General features: G+C 42.1%; 2 protein-coding genes across 2 annotated transcripts; one reads left to right on the top strand and one right to left on the bottom strand.

Moving 5' to 3' along the window:
- The first annotated feature begins 178 nt into the window (after positions 1 to 178).
- On the top strand, positions 179 to 2619 carry cunh14orf119 (chromosome unknown C14orf119 homolog). The gene is made up of 2 exons (XM_034137472.1): positions 179 to 927; positions 1656 to 2619. Exons 1-2 carry the CDS (start codon positions 508 to 510, stop codon positions 1827 to 1829), a joined length of 594 nt encoding a protein of 197 aa, XP_033993363.1. The 5' UTR covers positions 179 to 507; the 3' UTR covers positions 1830 to 2619.
- A 124-nt stretch (positions 2620 to 2743) lies between these two features.
- Positions 2744 to 27680, bottom strand: si:ch211-14a17.10 (intracellular protein transport protein USO1). The gene is given in 31 exon segments (XM_034137626.1): positions 2744 to 2825; positions 2827 to 3298; positions 3450 to 3497; positions 3587 to 3628; positions 3742 to 3888; positions 3979 to 4044; positions 8850 to 8912; positions 9090 to 9164; positions 9250 to 9328; positions 9414 to 9514; positions 9590 to 9679; positions 16635 to 16724; positions 16835 to 16857; positions 16859 to 16898; positions 17025 to 17108; positions 17175 to 17252; positions 18194 to 18269; positions 18985 to 19061; positions 19683 to 19739; positions 19931 to 20020; positions 20114 to 20203; positions 20470 to 20474; positions 22593 to 22632; positions 22722 to 22781; positions 23367 to 23447; positions 24957 to 25019; positions 25120 to 25176; positions 25627 to 25716; positions 26804 to 26828; positions 26919 to 26963; positions 27654 to 27680. Coding segments are annotated over 31 exon segments (2454 nt in total). The 3' UTR covers positions 2744 to 2752.
- Between the last annotated feature and the right edge of the window lie 81 nt (positions 27681 to 27761).

Here is a 27761-nt window from a genome sequence, read left to right on the forward strand (position 1 = left end):
GCGACAACTTCCCCCTAATCAAATATCAAATAAATAAATAAAAGATTTCTTGATAGTTAAAGCACAAAACATGCATAGTTAATGTCCACTCATGTTGAATGTATTTTATAAATCAAACACAAATCTATAGGTTTAATTTGTATTTCGTTAACAACAAACTTTGCGCAAAACCTGCGCAAGCTTGATTTCCTGCACACCGATGCTAATGAGCTAACTGCACTCTTCCTGTGTGCATTCGTCAGAAAGATAAGTGCGACTCGTTTATCGTCGCCAAACCTCAAATATGACGACAGTAAGTTGAGTTTGGAAACAGATGGATACTCGCAACCATTTATGTCAAGGGCAATTGCTGGGAAAGGTCTAAATTCAGACTCGAACGGCTTAAAAATATAAGCTAAGCTACATGTTAACGTTGCCAAGACCAGGGTAGTCTCTCTAGGGGTATAGCTGGTCAACTCAAAACAGAGGGGTTTTTTTCTCAGACGGAAATAAACTCTCTTTCCAGAGATGTCGTGGTTCAATCACGTCAGTCAATGCTCAAATCAGCAACAGCAGCCCACTGACAGACTCTCAGCCACAGACATGTTGTGCAGCACCCTTCACTCAAGGCAGAAAGAGGGGTCACCGACCATGGCAGCACAACACTGGACCGGCTTTTCCACTCCCAGCCCGGAGGACTTTCCATCAGCTCCACGGGGAGTAGTCAGCCCTCTCAGCCTTGAGAACCTGCTCTGCGCCTCTCACAGCGCAGGTAGGATGAGAGAGCTGGAGCCCATCTCCTATGTGAGCCTCCAGGAGCAGCGGTGTGTCCTGAGCTGGTTCCAGGGCTGGACCCCTCCTCAGAGGGAGCGCTTCATGCAGGACCTCCTGGGGAAAGCTGTACCCGGGAAAGTGTGCACCCTCCTAGATTCACTCAGCACTCTTCAGGTCTGCACTGTCACCTCTTAACAGTGTGTGATGTTATGTGAATACTATGTTCTTAAACTACTCAATTACACTCCTGAATAGATAGGTGCTGTAAGTAGAAGTACAAGTGTCGTATTAGCAAAATGAACTCCAACTATCACAAGTTAAAGTACTCAGTATGCAGAACTGCTCTTTTTACAGTTTTATAGAATATTATTATTCTGTTTTATCACTAACAAATACATGTCATATAGTTTTAACTCTATCATAAGCATATGTTCTTTACGAGGTAGCTAGTAGCTTTAGAGTTACATTTCTTGGAGTGAAATGTAAAAAAAAATGAGTTGAAGTATGTGTAGAATACATTTAAATATTAAAGAAAAGTACAAATATGTCAAAATAGTACTTAAATAAAATACCTGAGTACATGTTCTTTGTTATGTTCCACCGCTGTTTCGAACATATCCATCTTGGGAGCCATCTCTCATACTGCTACCTCTTTTAAACTGTTCAGCTATTTTGTCGCATTATAATTTTTTTGTACTCTTGCAATTCTTGTAAGCATTTTTTTTTTTTTAAATAGTGTATTATTTGATCATTTTTTCCCAACTGAATTCCTCTAACTTTGTGTTTGGTATGCATGATCATAGACCAAAGCAAATTCCTTGTATATGTAATCTTACTTAACAATAACCCTGATTCTGATTCACATATAACAGCAGATTATTTTTCTTTTATTCACCTACAAGGTTATGGACAGACTACCAAACATCTTTGAGTGCCAGCTGCGCCTGTGGTCCCAGTGGTTCGAGTCTTGGGGAGAAGAGGAAAGGAATCATTTCCTGCACATTCTGGAAGAGCGGGACCCAGTTTTTGTTGCCCACTTTTACAGGAGTGTAGCCGGTACAGCAGGAAGAGATTGACCAATGTGATGGGAAAGCTAACAAAATGTTTGGGGAACGTGTGTTAGGTTAGGATAGTTTTCTTACAAGAAATGTTTTTGTTACTGTGAACGGATATAACGTTGAAGGCAAACCATTTCATTGTAAACACAGAAGCTTTCTTTCAATTTAAGCTGTTATTATTTAGTTTCCTTCATCAGTTTGGGCTACATCCAACGTTACACCACTTTTTTCTTTTTATAAATCAAGTTCAAAACTTTTTTTGCTTCAAGCCTGTATAATGAGTAGAGCTCTGCCATTTAGGGACCCAATAGAGTGGTGCAGTGACGATGTATTTTTATAGGCTGACCCGGAAGTTAGCATTGCAAGGGCTCACTCTAAAATAAGCAATGGGATTTTTCCACTGGATTTTGAATATTGCTAAACAAATGTAATCTTTGGCCAACACGTTTATGATACTTACACATGTTCAGCAGGATGATCTCCACATATTAACACCACTTTTATGATTTTTGAAGCGTAATTGCAATCGCCAGAAGCAAAAAGTTATCGTTAGGGCTATAAACAAACCACATCACTGTCAGAGGACTTCACGTAACCATCGCTAAGCTTCGTTGTTCGGCATGATAACGTTTATTGCTAATGAGACTCTTTCCTGCACTACTCTATGGTGTTCACTTGGTTGAAACATAGTTACGCTTACAAGCTTACTATCTTTGTACAGGGCCTGCTGATTGAAAGACCTTGAATTTCATGGACAAGGGCACACATGCTTTTTGAATATAGAAACAATAAACAAAATGCATTACTGTGTATTCAGTGTTTTATTGTCTGAAACATTCTGCAGCAGTAAGAATGTCTGAAGGTGCAGGGATATTTTTACAACATACTGAAATACATAGCTGAGATTCGAAACAATGGACAAACAAACCTTGCCCTGTTCTCTATTTGATCCAGTCTACTGATCCAGGAGAGCTTATCACTATAGGTGTCTGACCTTCAACATCCTCAACACAAAAATGGATAGATTTTGTCTGTAAAGCTTTGCTGCACAAAGGAGTACAAGTGAGATCTGGCGCCAGCGTCGTAAAACGAGATCTGGCCCTTTTTATAGTCCAGCAGAATCCCCAATCTAAGAGGTTGCGTCTCAACTGGAATAATAGCATGTCTTCTTTCAACAGCTTTAAACTGACCCTGTTTGTCGAGGATTACAGTCCAGAAACCTTTTGTCGGACTGAAAATTATCGTTCCTCTTCTTTGGGCAGATTCACTGGCCATACCGAGGTGGTAACAAAGCTTTCCGGCTACAGACACCTCCCAGTAATGTCTGCCAGAAGAGAAGCCGACCATGCCCAGGACAGCGAGAGCGATATTAAATCTGCCCGGGTGGTCAGGGACATTTTGTATTTGCTCAGTAGTGGACATCTCTGCGTTATCTGCCGACAGCAATATTCGCGGGTTGGCTGTGTTTGGATCCAAGGTCGACTTCGCTGTAAAACGGAAGAAAAAAATGTAGTCTATCATATGTAACTTAACATGAATTGAAAGTACACCAGTGATATTGTTTTAGATAAAAATGTCCAAATAATCCTCAGGCTGACAGCTTCAAAGAAATTAAATAAAGTCTTGTGTGTGACTCACTGGCATAGATCGTCTTATCATCCACATCACTCAGTTTGTTTTGAAGATCTGAGGAGAAGAACAGCACGTTTTTTTTCCAAGAAGGGGTATTGATTGACAGTGTATTCTCTGCACTGTGGAAAATAACTAATAGTTACCTTGTACAATATCTTCAAGATTGTTCTTCTCATTTTGCAGATCTAGCATTGAGACAAAAAAAGACAGCAACATGATATCAATAATCAAAAGAGCAATATGTAATTATCTCTATTTCACTGAATGAATCCACTTAATTCCAGACGGTTGAACACACTGTGGTAGGCGCCCTGCAGCTTGTTTTTCTCCCTCCTCATTTCTTCTAACTCCTGCTGCAGCGTTTTATGGTTGGCGTCCTTTTCATGCAACTGCCGCTGCAGACGATCTGCGTCCTCCTGGCTCTGTTGCAGTTGCCTTTGTAAATCTGTTTGATTAAATATTCGGTTACAAAAGCTACTTCAAAACACTTGAACACTAGCATAATAAAAAAATGAAGTCATACTGAGGATCTCACCGTCACACTGGAGGTTGACATCATTACTGCAGCTCGTTTTCAGTTCTTGGACGTCTTGCTTTAAGTCTGATAGAGGAAGGAGTTTGAAACACTCAATCTTTTAAACACCAAGTGTCAAGGTTACATTTTAAAGGTCCCCTATTACACTGTTTTTCATAAATATATTATAGGTCTCAGCAGGGGCAGATCTAGACAAATATTCATGGGGTGGCAAGAGGGTGGCAGGAGATTTTGAGGGGTGGCATCCCCTGGCAGAAGTATATGCTGATTTAATTGCAGTCATATCAATCAATGTTAACTTGGAAAGCCACAATATTAATATTTTAACTCAATAACATTAGGTGAAATTATTGTGGCACATCAGTAAAGCCTTAAATAGAAATATATAAGGTGGCAGACATAATTTAATGAATTTTAACTGAATGAGTTTGTTTCACTCTTAGACCAGCAGGGGTACCATCTATGCAGACTGCTGCAATAAGTACATGAATTAACTGTCTCATCGATGTTTGTCTGTATGAATATGATAATATTAACAATCATATTATTCCTATCAGCTGTCAATCACTGTTATGATTCACATATTAATTTATTGTTGAATAAACTATATTTTTTGGAGCAGTTAATGATGAATGTTCCTCAAGATGCTTGCTCACCCTCCTTCAAATTTGAAGTAATTACTATCATATATCAAAATTCAAAAGATTCAAAGGAACAGTTCAGCGCCCCACGACTTTATTGCAAACAGTTACAACCTTGACTTTACATCAGAAAGAACAAACATTAAAGAAGTGACTAACTGCATCAGTTAGGGTTAAAAAAACGTGTATTCAGCTAAAACATATACATCGCTGCAGTTATTATCCAGTGGAATGCCCGCCCCTTACCTACTGGCCTAGTTAAATAAAAGTGGATACTTTTTTTTGGCTGGGCAGTGTAGTTTTACACACCGTCTTATTTGACTTTCTCAGGACTTAAAACTGTTTTTTGGGGGCAGACCCCCACAAAGAAACATACAAGGTCATCATCTTAACAGTTGTTTATGCTCATCCGTGAGCAGAGCATCAAGTTGGCATGCCTATAACAGCTGAATGCGGCGATTACCATTCTGTTCAGCAAAACGCCTCACAAACGTATTAAGATCTAAAGCTTTAGTGCGTTTGTATTCAATGCTGAGTACAGCCAAACTTGGCAGTCTCTTCTCTGTCATTGTAGACTGCAAATACCTCATTCCTTCCTTCTACTTGGGTCCGAATGCTTCTCGTTTTGCGCCGTCCCGTTCAAATGAAATCGCCGCAAATCATATATCCACGCTCGTGCCAGGAGGGTACAAGACTCGCGTCTTGTGCTGCATTCACTTGCACTCGGACATTAGAGATTTTCTCTCATAAATGTCCGATGAGCCACAACTTTTCTTTCAAAACAAAGGGGGGGAGTTAATTCTAAACTGTTGAGTAAAACGTTTTACACGAACTATGGAGAAATGTCACCAACATTTATAATCAAAATTTAATAAAATATTATTAATAAATTAATTGCCAACATGTAGGGTGGCAACTAGGGTGGCAAGGCATTTTTCTGAGGTGGCAGCTGCCACCCCGTGCCACCCCGTAGAACCGCCACTGGGTCTCAGATATATACAAAACATGTCTCTGAAGTGTTTGGCTCCAAACACCAAACAGATCATTGCAGCATCCCATAATCCCCTCTGTTTCAGCCCTGTTTCAAAAGTGCTGATTCTCTGTCTTTTACTTTAGATGAAAATAAGGAGCCACTCCCCAAGCCCCTCTGAGAGATATTTGGTTAAAAATAACACAATGGTGCTCTATGAGGAGATTCAGGTGATAAGGTGGGGGGGGTGTTACCTTGGTTGGTTATTGGCTAATGGTTACACAAGCCAAAAAATCGTTATGACATCATAAAGTGGCCAAAATCTGATCAGCTCATTTTCGGACAGGTTTCTATATAAATGGATCAGGACAAAAAAGTGAGCAAATCTTTTTTCTTGAAACTTTCAGAATCTCTTTACACAGAGGGGACACATGTTTATGTATAAAAGACATGAAAAAGTGGATTTTGCATAACAGGTGACCTTTAAAGCACTACAGTGTAGGATTTTTGGGAGATCAATTAGCAGTTCAGTCAGACAACTCACGTGTTTCTTAAAGGTGGGGTATGTAATTTTGGAGAAACCAGCTCGAGTGCGCTAGAATTTGAAAATACACAGCCGGAAAAAATCTGCCACTTCCTTACAGAGCCCCTCCTCCAACACCCACGAACGCGCACATGACCAATGATAAGTTTGTGCACAGATGGAAGGCTGACAGGCAGGTTGGCCATCCAGTTATTTTAGCCGGGCCGGCTAAAATGATTGGTCGTGCTTTTTACAGCGCTACGGCTTCCACAGATGAATTTTTTAATGTATTTATTGTCAAAGTATTTAATATATTCATTGCTATCGGGATGTTAAGAGCATTCCATGGAATATAACAAAAAGTGTTTCTGAAATAAATTACATACCCCACCTTTAATATGTTTATTAGAAGCAGCATATAGTTTGAGTTTGGCGTCTAGGCTCGGGCCTCATCACTCCACAGATTTAAAAAGAACATTGAGTGATGATTAGATAACTATCCCCCGAGCCTACAGGCAGGTAGAAGCTGGGGTGGAAGCTGGGGTGGTGGTGGTGCAGGCCATAGATATATATAAACACTAGATGGCTCAAGGGGGAGTCGCCAGCGTAGCTCACCGGCGGCCATCTTGCCACAGTCAACAACTACTGCTACAGCTGTTATAAGGTGAGTGATCTGCACAAAAATACTCTTAACTCGCTGAAATCTTGACTGATTTACAAACGGTTTGGTTTATTATAAACGTTATTAGCATGGCTATGATACAGGAGACAAAAAGACATGTTGAAAAAAAAAAGTTCATGATTATAATTATAAGTATGCAGTATCATAACTACATCTTTGATGTTTATAACAAACTAAACCGTTGGAAAATTGGTTGAAAATTGAGCAATCTACGGTTATTTCAATAGTGCACCATATACATAATGTTATGAATGAGCGAGCTGCCTGTGGCAAGATGGCCGCCATGTGGCAACGTCGGTCTCCATTGGCCAGCAGCGCGGGTGAGTCATCTAGTGTTTATATATATCTATGGGGCAGGCGAGCAGTAGCAACATGAAACACAGCAGCAGGAACATGAACGCAGCAATAGCAAGTGAACACAGCAGTGGCAGCAGCAGCAGCATAGCGAGGCAGAGGCAGGAAGACCTGGCAGCTTAAATAGAGCGGCATGTTTAGGAGAATGTGTTTGGTTGGTTGTAAGACGGACGAGGTGCGTCACGTGTTAATGTATCATTGGTGCTTGAGTTGACTGCCTGAACTAGCTCGCAGGCTTCGCCCCATTAATGTAACATATATATATATCTATGTTTTCTTTACTTTATAATCACCTGAAAGCGTGAATCTTTTTGTGTTTGTTGGCTAAGAATGAGCACTTCATATCTTCACGTTGTGGGCAATTTTGCAACGCCATGATTTTTCAGTAGCCCCGAAAGCTCTGGAGAAGGCCGCTAGCTTATTTTACGTTACTTGAAGGCCACAAAAGCTATCTGATGCGCTTGTAAAGGGAAGGTTGAGGGGAGGGGTGTTTACTTGGTTGCAATCTGCTACCTCACCTCTAGATGCCACTAGATTCCTAGATTAAAGGAATGTTTTCTCACTTTCACGCCTAAAGACAGATCATTAATTTAATCCACTATAATTTCTGCATGGTAAATATGCAGCTAAATTAAGAAGTTGATTGCCTTAGCATAGTAAAGACAAAAAGCAGTTGTCAGGAATTGGAAAATGAGCTTTAAACATTTTTATTTTTTGTGTCAAGTCTGGCATTTTAAAATGGTGCTCTTTGGAGGATTAACTCACTTTAGGAATTGCCATTTAAGGAATTGCAGTTTTTGGCAGTTCCACGCTGGCTTAATTTATCGGCCTCGGAGGTTGCTGCCTGCACCCCACCAAGAAATGGGGCGAAGCCTGCGAGCTAGTTCAGGCAGTCAACTCAAGCACTTATGCTGCTGTTGACGACCCCTGCCTTGCTATCTCCTGTTGTGTGTGGGTGTCCCTTTAATGTTCTTCCTCTGCTTGTGCCCACACTGATTGAGGACACCTGACGGCTGGCACCGGAGGATTAAGAGGCCTGAGCCAGAGTCTCGATCTCTCTCCCCGCAGAGGACCTGATTTCGGAGAGCAGCCACGTCGCTTAGTCTTTTTGCTTTGCGTTTGTGTTAGTTTTGGTTTACGTTAAGTTTTTGTTAATAAATATATTTTCCTATATATTCTTGTCCTTCCCACGCTTTTTGTTATGGCCAAGAGCCAGGCCATGATACTGCATTCATACATAACGCCCCTTGCCACTCTACAACCAACCAAACAGAGTCTCCTTAATATGCCGCTCTATTTAACCTGCCAGAAATCTCTCCATGCATTGCTTGCTGCTGCTATTGCTGCAGCTACTTCCACGTCGCTGCTGCTTGCCTGCCCCACCACCACCCCAGCTTCCACCCCAGCTTCCACCTGTAGGCTCGGGGGGTTAATTATTTAATCATCACTCATCGTGCTATGTATATCTGTGGAGTGATGAGGCCCGAGCCTAGACGCCAAACTCAACTATATGCTGCTTCTAATAAACATGTTAAAGAAACACGTGAGTTGTCTGACTGAAATAGTCTTGCACATAACCTTGTATTCATTCTTTATGCTAAGCTAACTGACGAAGCTCACACACATTAGAGGGAAAACATTCTTCTCATTTAACTCTCTGAAAAAAACAAATACAAAGACATTGCAATTTAAAAAACATACCTTTATTTGCGTTTTCAAGTTTTCTGTTCTCTCTTTGTTGTGTTTGTAGTTTTTGTTCCAATTCTAAGAAAGAAGACCAAAACAACCACAACTGCATGAAAAACCAAACTGATTTGGTTCAAATCAGAGTATGATTGCTGATGGCGACGACCATTATATGGTAGTTTGAATATTACTTATAGCATGCACAGTAAGAAATAATGTGTGACACAATAGCAGCAGAATAACAGATGGACCAACCCATTGCATTGCTTTCAGCAACTGCCTTCTTCTGAGCTTTCTTCAGTTGTGTCCTCAGATCAGCGATCTCCATTACTAGCAGAGACACAGCTACAGTGTTATTTTGTACATAAAGGGGAAAAAAACAACAAGAAAATGAGCAAATAAGAAATATTCACACCCATTTCTAAGTTCTTCGTATCTGCCTCCTGGAGTCGAAGTTCACTGTCTTGCAGTTGCCTCCTTGTCAGATCCAGTCTCTTGTGCAGCTCTGAAAAAGTATTTAGAGGACGATCAAATACAACATCTTTGTATGTACTACTTTGTGGCACATTACCATGTAACTGATTATTTATCTCTGGTGTTTTCAGAGCTTGTAACTTTAAGCTCTGATATCTCGTCTTCCAGTGGTTTGATATTCTTGTGAAGTTCTAAAATATGAGCCGCTAAAAACAAAAATACTTGTAGAACTCTGATGCTGTTTGATAATTCTGTAACTCTGACCGAAACTGGACACATACTTAAATTAGCTATCCTCTTATCACTTGAGTCCAGCACCAGTTTCATCTCTGCAATCAGGTTTCTGATGCCCTCCAGTTGATTCTCCAGATCTTCCAAGGAAAAACCAAATGGATGCTTTATTATTTTTTTACATTTCATTTGGCAGACGCTTTTATCCAAAGTGACTTACAATAAGTGCATTCAACCAGGAGGGTACAGAGTATCAAGAATCATGTAGGTACATTAGTTTGAACTATGCCAAACCATTCGAAGTGCTAGTACATTAGCTTCAACTAAGCCAAACAATTCGAAGTGCTAGTACATTATTACAATATGTATAGAGATTTCATTGGCCGAGGTGCAGTCGAAAAAGGTGTGTTTTCAGTCTGTGACGGAAGATGTATAGACTTTCTGCTGACCGGATGTCGATGGGGAGGTCATTCCACCATTTAGGAGTCAGAACAGCAAAGAGTCGTGTTTTTGTTGAGGTGTAGCCGGGTCTTCCACGCAGTGATGGAGTAGCGAGCCGGTTGGTCGATGCAGAGCGAAGTGAGCGGGTTGGGGTGTATGGTTTGACCAGGTCCTGTATGTAGGACGGGCCTGATCCATTCACGGCACAGTAGGCCAGTACCAGTGTTTTGAAGCGGATTCGGGCAGCCACTGGTAACCAGTGAAGAGAGCGGAGGAGCGGTGGAGTGTGGGAAAATGTTGGCAGGTTGAAGACCAGTCGAGCTGCTGCGTTCTGGATGAGCTGTAGAGTTCGGATGGCACATGAAGGTAGTTCAGCCAGGAAGGAGTTGCAGTAGTCCAGGCGTGAGATGACAAGAGCCTGGACCAGAATCTGCGTTGCCTTCTGGGTCAGTAGGGGGCGTATCCTCCGGATGTTGTAAAGTGTGTATCTGCAGGAACAGGTTGTCGCAGCGATGTTGGCAGCAGAGGACAATTGGTCGTCCAGTATCACACCCAGGTTCCTTGCAGTCCGGGTCGGGGTAACAACTGAGTTGTCAATGTTGATAGTAAGATCATGGACTTGAGAGCCCTTTCCAGGAAGGAAGAGCATTTCTGTTTTGTCGAGGTTGAGTTTCAAGTGATGTGCAGACATCCACTGAGAGATGTCGGCCAGACAAGCTGAGATTTGTGCGTCCACCCCGGTTTCAGACGGGGGAAAGGACAGGATCAGTTGAGTGTCGTCTGCATAGCTGTGGTAGGAGAAGCGAAAGTGAGTGACAGAACCAAGTGAATTGGTGTACAGAGAAAAAAGGAGGGGACCCAGGACGGACCCCTGAGGGACCCCCATGGTGATTCTACAGGGTTCTGACACAGATCCTCTCCACGTTACCCTGTAGGTGCAATCAGTAAGGTAGGAAGTGAGGAGGGAGAGTGCAGAGCCTGAGACGCCCAATTCTTCGAGGGTGGAAAGGAGGATCCTGTGGTTCACTGTGTCGAACGCAGCAGAGAGGTCCAGAAGAACAACGACCGAGTAGAGGGAGGCTGCCTTAGCCGCGTGAAGTTCCTCATTGACAGCGAGGAGGGCAGTCTCAGTTTTGTGTGTCCTGCCTTAAAACCAGACTGGCGCGGGTCAAGAAGGTTGTGCTGATGAAGTTAGGAAGAAAGTTGGTTAAAGACAGCACGCTCAAGTGTTTTGGAAAGAATTGGCAGAAGAGAGACAGGTCTATAGTTGTTCACTTCAGACGGGTCGAGTGTTGCTTTCTTTATAAGCGGGTTCACCCTTGCCTCTTTTAGAGTGTCTGGGAAGCAACCGGTTGTTAGGGAAGAGTCGATAAAATGGGTGAGAAAAGGAAGAAGGCCAGGAGCAATAGATTGGAGAAGGTGAGACGGGATGGGGTCCAGAGGACAAGTGGTTGGACGGGCCGAGGTAACAAGGGCGAGAACTTCATTAGGAGAGAGGGGGGAGAAAGAAGTTAGAGTATGGGGAAAAGACGTGGACGATGAACTGGTGGTATCCGATGACAAGTTGGGAAATGTGGCACGTATGTCATCTCTCTTTTAACAAAACAGGAAACAAAGTGACTTGGTGACGTGATTCAAGATGGTGCCTGTGTCGGCTTGTCAGAATGTCTCTGCTCTGCTCGTTTATGATCGCCAAGCTCTCCTCCACCTCAGACCCTCACTGGAGTTGATATTGCTGCCCAAACCTACATCTGGCAACCATAAATCGCCCCCCCCCCCCTCTACTGTCGAATATTCCCACCTACCTGCGGCGGTTGCCCTGCATCCTGCCTCGCCGAAAGCGCTTTCGACGACGGGGAAAGCGTGGTGGTGCACTGGTCCATCTTAAGGCATACCTGACGGCTTCTTCTGGGACTTATCCACGCCTCGGATGTCATGGCCCTCCCGCTGCACGCCATGTGAGGGATCGGTGGATTCGCCCTGTTTTTCCGGAGCTGCGGACTCTGCTGTGCCCGCTGGCAGCTCCTCCTGCCCGACTGACTGCTCCCGGCCCGCGCGGCGTTCAACACGCACATCTTCGTCAGCTGAGACGCACTACACCTTCGGCAAGCCCGGAGCGAAAACTTTGCATGGCTTTGCTAAATGCTAGGTCGATAGCAAACAAAACGTTCCTGCTAAACGACTTCTTCACCTCTCGTGAACTGGATTTTATGTTCCTGACGGAGACCTGGGTCCACGCTGGCGAGTATACACCGTTCTCTGAACTTCTTCCTCCTGACTGTACATTCTTCAGCTCCCCCTGTGCCACCGGCCATGGTGGGGGCATAGCATCAGTGTTTAGAGCTAGCCTCCAATGCCGATTGCTTCACCCTGTAACTAGCTATGCTAGCTTTGAGTTGCAGCTTTTTGAACTGAACCAGGCCTCGCCTATACTCTGCGCAGTCGTGTATCGTCCGCCAAAGTGCAATAAGGATTTCATAAATGACTTTTCTGACTTTCTGTCCGGGATCATGGTGAAATATGATCGTGTTTTGATCTCCGGAGACTTCAATGTCCATGTGTGTTGCGAGTCCAAACCTCTGGTTAGGGACTTTTTAAATCTCCTTGATTCTTTTGGTCTCGTTCAGTCCGTGGCTGGCCCAACACACGAAAAAGGACACACTTTGGACTTAGTATTATCGTTTGGACTGTCTGTATCTGTGGATGAAATATGTGCAGCAACGCGTATCTCAGACCATTTACCGGTTCTGTTTACAACCTCCATCCCTTCCGCAGGAGTCGAATCACGCGCCCCGGCGTGTCGTCTGCGTTCGATTAACCCCTTGACTGCCTCACAGTTCTCTGATGTTTTTAATGCTTCTCCGATCTGTAAATTAGATGTGAACTGTGCTTTTAATGCTGATGAGCTTATCTCCATGTTTGACTCGACATGCACACTAATACTGGATTATGTTGCTCCTTTTACGCTTAGACGCACCAAAGTTCTATCAGAGTCGTGGCTCAATGACTGTACTCGTGCTCTCAGACGCGCTTGCAGGCGTGCAGAGAGAAAATGGAAAAAGGATAAACTCCATGTCTCCCTAGAAATCCTTCGTGCTTGCCTTTCTGACTACCAGACGGCAGTCAAAGCAGCCAAAACAAAGCACATTTCTCTGTTAATCTCCAAAAACAGCCATAAACCTCAGGTTCTTTTTAATGTCCTCAACTCTATCATTAATCCCTGTGATGTTTCTTCTATTGTCCCATCGACTACTCTCTGTGATAAGTTTCTTACATTTTTTATTGAAAAAGTATCTGCTCTTAGGCTAGCCCACACTAGTGCTACCCCAGATCCTGCTCCTTTTCTGTGCCCTGCTGTCCTCGACCACTTTGAGCCTGTATCCCTCTCTTCTCTCTCGGATGTAGTCAAGCACCTGCGGCCGACAAACTGCACCTCAGACAGCATTCCCTCTCGCCTTCTCAGTGATGTTTTTGATTCAGTTGGAGCAAGTATTTTATTACTTTTAAACACCTCTCTTAGCTCAGGATGTGTCCCAGCTGCCTTCAAACATGCCGTGGTTAAGCCACTACTTAAAAAGAAAAATCTCGATCCCTCCATTCTCGCATATTTTAGGCCCATCTCCCAGCTACCTTTTTTATCAAAAGCCCTGGAGCGAGTAGTCTACGCCCAGCTGCAGTCTTTTTTAACCATCCATGGAATCCATGAAAAGTTTCAGTCTGGCTTCAAACCCATGCACAGCACTGAAACAGCCCTTTTAAGAGTTTTTAATGATCTGTTCCTAGCCGCCGACTCAGGTAGCCCAGCTGTCTTGGTGCTGTTAGACCTGACAGCTGCCTTTGACACTGTGGACCATAGCATCCTGCTGTCACGGCTTGAACAGTCCGCTGGCATCACAGGCTCTGCCCTTGCATGGTTCAGGTCCTACCTGACAGACCGTAGCTTCTCGGTACAGCTAGGTGCCTTCTCCTCTGCCAAAGCCCCTCTTACCTGTGGGGTTCCCCAAGGCTCGATTCTGGGCCCCATCCTTTTTCTACTGTACATACTGCCGCTAGGTTCAATTCTCACAAAACATAATATTCCCTTCCACTGCTACGCCGACGATGTACAGATCTATCTGCCTCTCAAAGCAAATGTCAAACACTCACTACAGCAGTTGATGGACTGCTTAACAGAGATAAAATCCTGGCTGAGCAAAAACTTTCTCAACCTCAACGAGAGCAAGACTGAGGTCATCTTTTTTGGACCCCAACCTCCAGCCTCTCCGGTTGATATTCTGGGCTCTCTAAAAAAAAACATCCTCCCCTCGGTCATGAACCTTGGAGTGACCTTCACTAGCACTTTTAAATTCGACAAGCAGGTCAGCACCGTAGTCAAATCCTGCTTTTTTAAAATAAGACTATTGGCCAAAACCAAGTCGTATTTATCTTTTAATGACTTAGAAAGGGTTATTCACGCCTTTGTAACCTCGAGACTGGACTATTGCAACACTCTGTATGTGGGTATGGACCAGGCCTCAATTAAACGCCTGCAGCTAGTCCAAAACGCAGCTGCACGTTTGCTGACTGGCCACAAAAAGCGTGACCACATCACCCCTATTCTGGCCTCACTACACTGGCTTCCAGTTCGGTTCAGAATTGATTTTAAAATCCTTTTATTTGTTTTTAAAGCACTAAATGGGCTGGCTCCGGCCTATATAGCTGAACTCCTCCAGCGCTACACCCCAGCCAGAGCTTTAAGGTCTGCTGACCAGCTGCTGCTGGTAGTGCCCAAGACCAGGCTTAAAACCCGAGGGCACCGAGCCTTCGCAGCAGCTGGCCCTAGGCTCTGGAACACTCTGCCCCTCCATGTGAGGTCGGCCCAGACCCTAGGGGTTTTTAAATCTACACTAAAAACACACTTCTTCTCTCTGGCTTTCTAGTTAGAGCGGAGTACGACTCCTGACTTTTCCTTGTGTTTTTTATTTTATTTTTTATATATATCTGTTGTAATTTATTGTCTTTTATTGTGATTGTAGTAATGTGTTTTTATTACATGTACAGCACTTTGGCTCAACCAAAAATCGCTTTTAAATGTGCTATATAAATAAAACCTGATTTGATTTGATTTGATTTGGTGGAAGGGAGGACGGAGGTGGGGGACTGGGGGGATCGAGGAGGGTAGAGAAGACAGAGAAGAGTTTTTTGGGGTTAAAGATAGAGGATTGAATTTTAGTTTGATAGAAAGTTCTTTTAGCAGCAGAAATAGAGGAAGAGAAAGAGGATAGAAGAGATTGATAGGTAAGAAGGTCGTCAGGGAGTTTTGATTTCAACCATTTCCTTTCAGCTGCCCTTAGGATGGATCTGTCAGCTGCACTGAGTCAGACAACCAAGGAGCTAGACGGGAGTGGCGAACCGGCCTTAAAGTAAGAGGACAGAGAGAGGAGAGAGAGGAGGAGAGAGTAGAGAGCAGAGTGTCTGCGGCACAGTTGGGAGGCATGCATGAGAAAGAGTCAGATGATGGGAGGGCTGATAGGACAGATGAGGCAAGAGAGGAGAGAGGGAGCGAAGGTTTCGGCGGACAGGTTTAGCATTCGAGGAGACCGATCAGTCAGTTTGTGAGAGGGGGAGAGAGTAGGATATGAAGTAGTGATCAGAGATATGCAGCGGGGTTACCTCGAGGTTAAAGGTAGAGCAATTTCTGGTGAATATGAGATCGAGACGGTTGCCCGCTTTGTGAGTCGATGGGGATGAAGACACAGAGAGAGCAAAGGAAGATGGCAGAGATATTAGGTCAGATGATTTCTCCGTCTGGATATTGAAGTCACCGAGAAGTACAAGTGGAGGGCCATTTTCAGGGATGTTGGATAGAATGCGATAATGGGTATATAGAAAAATGCCATTTGGGCGAGATGAGAAGACCAGTCCCGCCTCCTCTGCCGGTGGGTCTGGGTGTGTGGATGAATGTGTAGGCTGCAGAGAGAGCAACAGGGGTGGAGGTGTTTTCTGGTGTGATCCAAGTTTCAGTGAGATCCAGGAAGTCGAGGGATTGCAGGGAGGCATATCCAGAGATGAACTCAGTCTTGCGAGTTGCTGACTGGCAATTCCACAGACCTCCTGTGACAAGGTGTTGGGTATGTGTGGAACGGGTGGGATAGATAAGAGTACTGAGATTACGGCGATGTTGCGAAGATGGCCTATAATATCTACGCGAAGACACATGAACAGGAATGGAAAGTATACACATGTTTTAAATGAGGAGAGGTAGGAGTAAGCAGAGCATATAGATACTTAGCTCAGTGGTTATTGGATAGATCCCCCGCTCGTCCTCCCACGAAGACTCCAGCGGAAGACTCCATTGTCTTTGTCTTCCTGATTCTTCGTCTGATGAGGCTGACGCTGAGCTGACACTTTTTAAACACACCAGAGTTGATTGCCTAGGTGGCTACAGCTGTGTTGGCCACACCCCTTGCAATGGACTTCACTAGAAACTAACCCTGACAGCAATTCTGGTTAGGTTTTGTTAAAACCCTAAAGCTGTGCACACAACAGTCAAAAAGCAAGTTTAATTCAAATAATATATCCAACCTAGTTTCAAGTAGTCTGTAGATCTTCCAGAAGTCAAATTAGCACTCTTTATGTCTCAAAATGTATCAGGAAGTTATCCCAGTAACTTACAGCCGATTCTCTCCGATGCTGCTTCTCTCTGACTCTTTTCTTGCTTCTCCAGTCTTGCTATTTCATTTTGTTGAGTCAAGATTTTAAACACTGACAAGAGAAAGGTCAGATTAAAATAGAAATCAGGGAAACGACATCAAAACTGACTACAATAGAACAATAGTTATAGGAATTGTACTGTTATTTTGAGGATGACTCACTCAGTTTAGTATATTCGTTGTCGTTGTATTCCATCAACCAAATAATTCAAACGATCTTGAAGTTCTGCAGGTAGGAGAAGTACAAACATATTATTTTATGTGAGAAGATGTTTGGTTTTAATTGTTTATTCAAAGCATTTGGAGGTTAGGAAATGTGATGGCTCAAGAGTACTCAGTTTTTGTCACTCACCTCTGATCCTCTTGTAATCTGTGTCATTCGCGGCCACATACAACAATTTCCCAATCTCGGTTTGTATTGCAATAATCTGTAAAACTGTAAAAGGGTTAATAATTATTTTATATAATAATCTCCCATCTTTCAGTATCCTGTCCTACTCACGTCGTTGAGCACTCGTTTTCAACTCTTCGGTTTTTTTCGTCAGCTCTGTATTTTTCTCATCAATAATTTTTTGAAGTTCTGAACAACAAAAAAAAAAAATGTTTAAACCTTAATATATCCTTTTCATGCATTAATAGGACTGAAGCCTCACGGCAATGTTTATATATTTCTCTGTCACCCAGTTGCCATAATTTGTGCCACTATTTGGGTGCGTTATTTATACAAAAACGGAAGCATTATATTTAAAAAAATCATGAGAGCGGAAAGTCTACACTTTTTCTGTTAGCAGACTGAAAACCAACTTGTTTTAACTCCACCTTGGCCAATCAAAAAAATAGATATAATCAAAAATCCATACATATCACTTAGGAAGGTTTGGCTTATTTAATGCAGAGAAGTACTCAGATCTTGTACTTGAGTAAAAGTAGAAGTACCAGAATGTAGGAATACTCCGTTACGAGTAAAAGTCCTGCATTCAAAATGTTACTGAAGTAAAAGAATTAGGATCAAAATATATTTAAAGTACCAAAAGTAAAAGTACTCATGCAGATTGATCCATTTCAGAATAATATATTTTATATGTTTTGATTATAATGATTGATGTATTTATGTGTTTGTCAAGCTGGTAAAGGTTTGAATGACTTTGTATACTGCAGGGTAGCTTGTGAATTTACTCATGGTGTAACTAAAGTCTGATTCAAGAGTTGATTATATTTCACATAATTATTCAGAAACTGTAAAGTAACTAACCATATTAAATAAATGTAGTGGAGCATAAAATGGAAATACTCAAGTACAAGTATCCCAAAATTGTACTACAGTACTTGATTAAATGTACTTAGTTACTTCCCACCTCTGTGGGAATTTGAAATACCCAGGCAAAGTACAAGTTCTACAACATTGTACTTAAGTAGTGTACTTGAGTAAATGTACTTTATTGTATTCCACAACTGATTTCATGTAGCGTAAGGATGTAGGACAGGCAATATCAAACTAGTGACAATGAAACCCACACTGACTTTTTATCTTGCTTTCAGATTCAGTGGTTTGTAGTTGTCTCTTTAGCTCGTCCAGTTGCACTGTTAATGTAGAAACCTGCAGAGCTGAAGGCACCACGTAAACAAACAGTTAAGACTTTTAAAACAAAAAAGGTATTTAAAGAGTCTTTCCTTATCTATAAAGATGAACATGGAGATTACAACACCACTATATTGTGGGAGGTTTCTTGAAGAATTGCTTCATTGTTCAGCTCACCGAGTGAAGTAAAGGCCCTGACACACCAAGCAGTCACCAGAGAACTCGCCGACGCCGCCGCCGATTGTTGCGTCACCGTGTTCTCCTGCGTCTTGGCCATGTGTCGCACTGGAACACACCGCAAAGACTTCAGCCGAGCACGTACGAACTGCGCATGCGTGAGTGGCAATAACTCTCCTTACCAGCAGGCGGCGGTAGTGTGTAGAGAAGAAGAACAGACTGCGTGATCTAAACAACAAATAGCGTGTGCGTTCCATTTTCACTCTCGTCCATCGAAAACATGTTTCGTGCGGTACTGGAGCTATCAGCCATTGGAGTGTTGCTTGTGGAAGACATTCTCAAGCAACCGTTTCGCTTCTCATGCACTGATTCGCTAGCTGATCAGCCAATCAGAGTGATTTCTTGGTCCGACTGCCTGTGTCCGACGCACGGCCATGCGTCGGCCGTGAAAGGCCAAATAAGGCGTGTCACGGCCGACGGTTCGGGACACACCAAATTGAGTTTGGGCGACAGGGCACGCTTCGTCGTCCGACTAACGAAGACGGCCGATTTCGGCCTGGTGTGTCAGGGCCTTTACAGACTCAGCTTTGGTACTCAGTTCCTTCATTTTGCCATCAAGGTTGTTATGCAAATCTACACAAACATGAAGACGTTTTTAACAACTGTTGATCCTACAGACAGAGCAATACACAACATTTGATTGACTATATATAACCCTTTACAACACCTCACACTCACAGCTTCCTATTATTTTGTGTTTCTCTTTTCTAAACTCTTTATGTTTTTTATTGTTGATATGTATATTTTGATTGATAAAAGACATATTTTGAGGCATCTGGCATTTGTGAAATGTATCAGCTTTGCATTTGACATTCAGAATAGAAAAATAATCCGGTCACATGACTTTTATATTGTGAGATTTAGATTAGGGTAATTGATTAGATTAGACCCCAATACTAGGCTGCTAACTTCTTGCACTACTTTACACTGTAACAACAATGTGCATGCAATGTACACTTTTACTGTTTACTACTGTGATCTGACTGCTATTCATCACTGTTTATTTACCATCATTTTATAGTACTCCTACTTTTTCTACCTTGAATATGTACTATTTGTGTTTCTGTTCTGTCCCCTTTGCTGTAATAATGTACATTTCCCCTCCCTGTACCAATAAAGGATTATTTCCCCCATGAAGGGAACATGTTGGCTGGTAGAGAAGGTGGGCATCCGATCAACAGCGACTACCCTCACCTTTAAGTTGGAGCACATAAGTAGAACAGTCCGTCCGGTTCAATTCGTTCTGCAGAGCTAGCAACAAAAACACACATTCATCTTCAGCTGAATGTTCTGTTTTTCAGAAACCTACTAGTGCTAGTACCAAACTTACCCCTTATCTTCTCCTCTTTCGCCTTCAGCTCGTCTTTCAGCTCTAAGGAAAATAAAGTTTGCTTCATCTACTTCTCATACTCAATAAGGTCACAGAGAAATAAGATACTCACCAGTAACTACAGCAGAAGTGTTTTGTCTCTCATTGTGCCTTTCTTTTTCTAGATTTCTGAGTTGGTTGTGTAGATCAGTGATTTTCAGAACTGGGGATAACAGAAAGACCGTATGATGTAGTGATATATTTCAGCACATCTCCTAAGTAATGAATGTAGACACCCTGTTCCTTATTTACTTACTCAATTTGGCGTTCGTCTCATCCTTCTCTGTAAGCTCGTTGATGTATTTCTGCAGCTCGTCTTGCTTGGATGCAAGATCTTTTGTGAGCTCTGAGACAGATTTAAAGAAGTTAAAACATGTTTATTAGTTACATCCGGCATATACATTAGTTAGTCCGGCAGTGTCTCAATCAGTAGGGACTTTGACTGGGAGCCGTAGGGTCGCCGGTTCAAGTCCCCGAACAGACCTAAAATATGGAGTTTGGACTGCTACTTGGAGAGGTCCCAGTTCACCTCCTGGGCCCTGCCGTGGTGCCCTTGAGATAGACACCAGACACCCCCCACTGCTCCCCGTACGCTGTACAATAGTTGCCCACTGATCCTAGTATGAGGATGGGTTAAATACAGAGATCACATTTCACTGTGTGTGCATGTATGTGTGACGATTATATATATATACATATACTCTCATGAAGGATAGGTCATGGCCGAAAGAGAGCGAATACAGGGTGCCGAAATGGGTTTCCTCCGAGGGGTGGCTGGCATCTCCTTTAGGGATTAGGTGAGATGATCTATCATCCGGGAGGGACTCGGGACTACCTTTGCCTAGTAAGGCCCCGCTCACACGGGACCGTTTGCGTTTATGCACAGTATGCGTATTCAAAAAAGTCTTCCGTTCACATGCATTCGTTTCATTTAACGTGTCTGTTCAAACGAGACCGCTGGAAACGCTGTAGTACATATGCCGGGACTGTAAGTGGCGCTGTAACTTCCGCCAAAATACACCAAAAGCCGCGAAGAAGAGCAGCCCGAGCAGCCCCGCTGCAATGTTGCCATGGCTACCCTTCTGTTTAAGCCCCGCGGTGTATTTAGCAACATGTAGTTCATGTAATTCTCCATGTCCACTTGTTGCTGATGGTTGTGGTAGAGGAGCTGTAGATTTTTGCACTAATATCTGTAGCATGGTCAGTAGCAGTAGCACTAGCAGTAGCTACTGACAGGAGGAAGTGTGTGTGGCGATTGCTGGTATTCAGCGGGATATAGTCATTTCCTCAGCATATGGATAAATGCAACGGGGAAGTTAACTGAAAGAAACCGAATCTGTGGATATTGCATCGACCGACCAAGAAGCACGTCTCCGTGGAGAGGACCCGCTCAGAAAGAGAGATATTCTCTACAAACACCGGGTGAGATCGCACCTTTGTCAATATAATGGATCAATGCATGAAATCTGACTCTGTTTATTTTGTTTAAGGAGTATATTGGGCGTTAACAATTCTGGTTTGCCTTTTATAATATTATTTCATTCAAGAACCCCTTGTGCGTTTAATTAACACAGCTATTTTTGATAGTTGCTTCAGCAGTGAGCAGGAGAGGTGGGGCTATCGCTATTTTTTCAGGAAATATTCGTATAGAGGTGATTTCACGGACTCGGTTGACCCCCCAGAGAGTTTCGTTTGCAAATCTATCCACCTTGGGACCCGTTATCGTTTGTGAGGTCAGTTTCTATCGGCCTCGTGTAAATAATAGGGCTATACGCACGCGAAACTATGCAGATACAAGCAGTTTTCTCCTCGTGTAAACGGCGCCTAAGTCATCAGTAGTGGGTGGTACGGGCGCCTGCTAAAGATGCCACCTAGCTGCTTGGAATCCCCAAGTCATAGCTGGTTGATGTGGCAAGGGAAGTTCGGGGCCCTCTGCTGGAACTGCCTCCCCCGCAACCCGACTCAGGATAAGCGGTTGACAGGTTGAAAATGGATGGATGAAGGAAAATTAATAACAATATCAAAGACAACCTTAGTTTAGATTAAATTAGTATTAATTATGTATTAGTATGTTTTCTTTTACATATGTTCACATGATCATTTTTATCATTTGGATTTAAACATTTGGACATCTCTTTCCCAATGTAAGTCAATGGGAAAAAGTCTATTTGGGCCCAACGACGTCACGGACTGACACAGAAGTTGTAGTAACGACGTTTGGCCACCACGAAAATTTGCTCCAACATCCGCTGCTGTTCCTGGGGACTCCAGTTCGACAAGGGGACAGCTGAGGGGAGAAAGCTCCTCCTAAGCCTGCTGGTTCTGGTAAATAAGTTCCTATGACACCTCCCAGATGGCAGAAGAGCAAACCTCAAGACACCCTCGGTACGCAGCGGATCTAAGGTTTATGCTTGTGATTTGTCAAGAATCCCCAGAGATATGGGCGGTGGTAGCGAAGTCCATAGGGACTTGGCTTGGCAACTGGAAGGTCACCAGTTCTAGTCCCGGCAAGACCAAGTGCTACCGAGGTGTCCCTGAGCAAGGCACCGTTCCCTACACTGTTCCCCGGGCCCCGTACATAATGGCAGCCCACTGCTCCTAACACTAGGATGGGTCAAATGCAGAGAAACCGTTTCGTTACTAATACCTGTACTATGTAATGACAATAAAAGTTCCAAAAAAAGATACTTACGGGTTTTCTGAGAGGTTTGTGACCTCTGGACAGTTATCTTTGCAGCTGCTCCACCCAACTCTGCAGCCTCATGATGGTCAGCACTGAAGCACACCACAACAGAGAGGGCAGTTTACTACAAAATATGCTTTAGAAAACGATATGAAATTTCTCAAAATCATTTAGAACTCACTCAGTTTTGTGTTGTCGTCGCCTTTGTCGTCTATTCCACTCAAAAGGCCATCAACTGCAACTCTAGGAGAAAGTAATCAGCCTTTAAAAGTTGTATTTCATTACTGACCTGTCTGTCAGATAATCAAAGCTGGAATAAGTATTCAGATCCTTTACTTTAGTAAAAGTATTACTACCACAATGTAAAAATACTCTGTTACAAGTAAAATTCCTGCTTTAGAAATGTTACTTAAAAAAAAGTAAGTTTTAATAATCAGCTAAATGTAGTTAACACACTAAAAGTAAAAGCAGCCAATGCAGAAAAAATCTAAAATAAAATCATCTTAAAGGTAGGGTAGGTAAGTTTGAGAAACCGGCTCGAGATACACTTTTTGTTATATTCCATGGAATGCTCTTAACATCCCGATAGCAATGAATATCTTAAGTGCTTTGACAACAAATCCATAAAAAAATGTCTTCTGTGGAAGCAGTAATACTGTAAAAAGTACGACCAATCATTTTAGCCGGCCCGGCGTAGAAAATACTCAAGTAAAGACCACCTTACCATTGTCCCTGAGTACTGTATTTGGGTACACTTACTTACTCTCCACCACTGTCATAAAGCTTCCCCATGAATTGTTGAAAGGGCATTTTAAATGAGACTTACCGTCGACACGGCCAGCAGTGGTCTCATTGGGAACTTTCTGAAGGTCCCAAATCTCACTCTACAGCTCGATGATCGTTTAGACTGAAACAGACAAACATGCAGTGAGTTTTAATTTGGCTGTGAACAGCAACTACCAACTGGCCTCTATTTCTGTTCACGCTCGTAGGGCCAGTATTGGATCAAACAGTTAATGACCTTACTTGCACTGTAGATAAATGCATGCATTGAAGGTCACCTATTATGCAAAATGCACTTTTTGATGTCTTTTATACATAAATATGTGTCCCCGGTATGTAAGGAGAATCACAAAGTGGCAGAAAATACAAGTTATACTTTCCTCCTTTTCCACATCTCTAAAAACGGGGGTACAACAGAGCTGATCCAGATTTGCTGCGGTCATCTAAAATGTGGGCTGGCTTTACATTGAACTCCTGGCAACGTTCCACCCAGGGCCCAATCTATCGTCCCCTATCAGAAACGTTGCTGTATCAGAAACAATGCGCAACGTATTTTGGAAGTAATATGGTCTGCGTTTACGTTAGTAAGCATCGCTAACACTCAGAGCTAACGCTGTACTGGAGAGAATATGTGTAAAGAAGCCGGAAATAAAAAGTACTTTCCTTGCGGCAAACCCGCGCGAGAGAAAGCGTTTTGAGCTCCATACTGTTTCAGAAATAATCCTTGATGTGGTTTGGAACATAATATGGCGTTTAATCACGGCAGCGTTTAGCTGATTTTCTGCCGGTAGACACTCTTCTCTTCACAAAGCTCACTGCTTGCATGAGGGCGCTCCAAAGGGGGGTGACCAGCAGCAGCTCGGTTACATTTAAAGGGCCAGACCCAGAATCAGCACTTCTGTAACAGGGCTCAAATAGAGGGGTATGAGGCATGGCGGTGATCTGTTTGGTATTTTGAGCAAAACACTTCAGAGACATGTTTTGTATAGATATGGCCCTATAATATATTGTTCAAATATAGCATAATAGGTGAGCTTTAAAGTAATGCATGTTTTAAAAAATAATGACAACAACTATAAACCTCTACTTGAAAAATAGTGCTGTGCAATATTAAAAAAATAACAATATGACATTTTTCTCAGAATTCTGACTTTTTTCTCAGATATCCGAAGAAAATAAAATTCACTTTCGGTCAGATCTAATACATATCCTCTTCCGTAAAAATGTACTTCACTATTTTCACACACCATTATTGAGTTAGTGTGAGATTACTTTAAGGGTATTTGGTAAGGGTTTGGATTTAAGTATGACCTTGTTATGTTTCTGTTTACTACATGAACTCTCTACAATTATAGATGTGTTGACAATATATATATACTGTAAATACTTTATGGTGAAGCTTTGGATAGCTTATCAGGGTGTCCCATTTCACATGACTCCATTATGTCTTATGATTGCACTATATATTGAAACCTTTTTGTGAATAAATTATTTGAATTAAATGGGAGTTGACACTGAAATCTGAAGACAGGCTAAGCTGCAGCTGAATGTGACCTATTGGCGCTCACTTATTTTGAGAGGCTATTGAGAGGCTCCAAGTAAATGCTTTCAGAGCAGGTATAAATGAACTCACCCTTTATTTCAGCCTGAGCTTTGGCAAACTCCCTTTCTTTGGCTTGAAGCAGAGTCTGAAGAGCTGATGTAAAACAGTGGAATGTTAAAGATTTGAGTGTTAGATACCACATATTTATGCTTTCCTTAGGCTGCTTTTCAGCTTGACTCACTGGTGGCTTGACTCGTCGATGTTGTCTCCAGTTCTCTCACTTCTTTCAACATGCTGATGATTTTCAAGACTGGTCAAAGTAAAAGAAAATACTTTAACGTTTATGCTCTGACTTTTGGAGTGATCCATTTATGCTGGTTTTATACAGCCTAATGCAAGTTAGAATAAAAACTTTTCAATGCTCCGAAACCAAATGTTTTAATGTTTCTCCGCCTTCCGGATCTGCTTGACAATAATGGGAGAGCAATTTGGTAAAATATATTATAACAATTCTACCAATTACATTTTATATTTCAAATTGCAATGTCAGGAAAAAAAGTGATTCATAAAATCTGTCTTAGCTTAGGTCTTTTGTAAGATTGATTTTAATACCAAATGAGGCCTTATTTTTTTGTATTTTACAAAGTATTTTTAAAGATCCACGGTTGAGATAACGCAACTTTTAAAATATAGAAATGTTGGAAAATGCACTTTGAAGGTTAAACCATCAGCCTGCCTCTTTTCCCTTTTTCATTCTTACTCAGTTGTGCCTGGGCATTCTCGGCTTCCTCCAGGTGTTTCTGGAGGTTTTCCTGCCGTTTCTTCTCCCCCTCCAAGTTAACTCTTACCACTAGGATGAAAAAACACAACCATTGATCTCTACCTGACTGACACATGAGACGAGTAAAGGAGTCACCACTTCATACATTGAAGTTAATCTACTTTCAAGTTGGGAATTGGTTCTGGTGGAGTGGGCATCTCCTTTGCCTCGCAAATAAGGTGACATGATGTTAAAGTGAGATTATTATAATACAATTATGTGGAACCTGTTGACATAATACATTTAATTAAAGTCACTGTTCAATTTCTTCAGTGTATGTCCCCAGGATGCTTTTTCCACAACTCAAAATCCTCTAAGTAGAACACATTATGGACAACAAATGTTATATTACTTAATGTGATTATTATTTTCAATTTATTTTATACTAATTAGTATAGTTATTATTTATTATATCATTAATTATTATAAAAAATATGTTTTTTTTATTTATACTGAATGACAAAATTGTATTTACTACATGGTCAAAAGTAGTTCCGGCTCTTTTTGGTGTGAACGCGACATTTCGGAACTATATCGGAACTAAAGTGGGAAAAGTACTGCGGTGTGAACGCGCCTAATGATTATTTCTACTTGGCTACTGTTAAACAAATAGGCCCTGAACTACACATACACTGCACGCCTCGAGGACCCTGAGGGAAGATAGTGGCCGAACCCTCCCTGGACACAAACTGTTTACCCCCCTCCCCTCTGGCAGGACGCGCTCCATCAGGAACACATTTACACAAAATGTACTCCAGAGACACAAAATGTACTCCAGAGACACAAAATGGGACAAAAACAACAACAAAACAACTACAAAATGAGCACAAAGACATGCTAAACAGCTGCAAAGTGTTACAAAAAGACTTTGACAAGGTCCAAACTACCACAAAGACACGGAAAATATGACAACATAGAGGGAAAATAATTTTAGAAAATAAAGTGCCACAAGAAAATGACTACAAAGAGACACCAAGACACTACAAAGAAAATCAAAACAACAACAAAAAGAAGCTTAACAAATGTTATGTCCACCCCTTGTGCAGTATAGTCTTATAGTATGTCCTCGCCAGCCTTAACATTTGGGAGACTTGGCTTCGTATAAAAAAACACTCACCAGTGCAAGTCTTGATAGTAATTGACTGCGGAAACAAAAAATATTGGATTGGTTAGAAGTATTCAAGAAAGACATAATTGATTAGCTTTATTGGATAAACATTTTCGATACACACCATTACATTTATGTTCTTGGGATCAATTCCATCAGGTAGGTTTATCTAAAGTCAACACAGTAGCAGATTTAGCATTTTAAGGATTGCTCCCCAAATGTGTTTTTTCTAGTCAGCTTCAAAGTCACACTTTTGGGTACTCACTTGAAACTTTGAAAGGATGTTGTCCAAATCTGTATTTGCCCAATGACATGATCCACTGAGAAAACAGACACAATTCTACATTAATTGATTGAAAATGTAAAAGTTTATTATTTTGTAATTTTATTCCATGCTGACTGTGTTTCGCTTCCCGTAAAGTGTATAATGATTGACTAAATGCATTTCTATATTTTTACTTACTTGGATTTGCTGTAGATATGCTTATCCAAACCATATCTTTTTGGCACTACTGTCCAGAGGTCCTATAAGAATGGGATTGGCAGGAGGGGGGCAGAGCTGTCTTTCTAGGGCACTCCTAACCAATCACCATATTTAACTGGCACTACAAAACAACAGGGAACAGAATTCTGTTACACCTGAGAGACTTGAAAAAACCTTTTCCAACTATTGACCTCACTTTTATGCAAAATATTTATGCCAGACAAGCTAATATTACACATACTAATGTGCCAACAGATAGATTTGGAACAACAAAATGGAATCATAATTAGTTACACATTATAGCAGAGAAATACGCGCTCCATCAGGAACAAAATCTCTCGCCACCTGAACAGTTTCTTCCCCTCTGCTACTGGCCTGATTAACGAGGAACAGGACCCCCATGGACACTGACTTTTGATCTACCCCAGAAAAACATTATACATTACATTAATGCACATCACATCATGCGAACAACAGTTTATT

Source organism: Trematomus bernacchii, unplaced genomic scaffold (assembly GCF_902827165.1).
Source record: "Trematomus bernacchii unplaced genomic scaffold, fTreBer1.1, whole genome shotgun sequence".
In the NCBI taxonomy this organism is placed as follows: domain Eukaryota; kingdom Metazoa; phylum Chordata; class Actinopteri; order Perciformes; family Nototheniidae; genus Trematomus; species Trematomus bernacchii.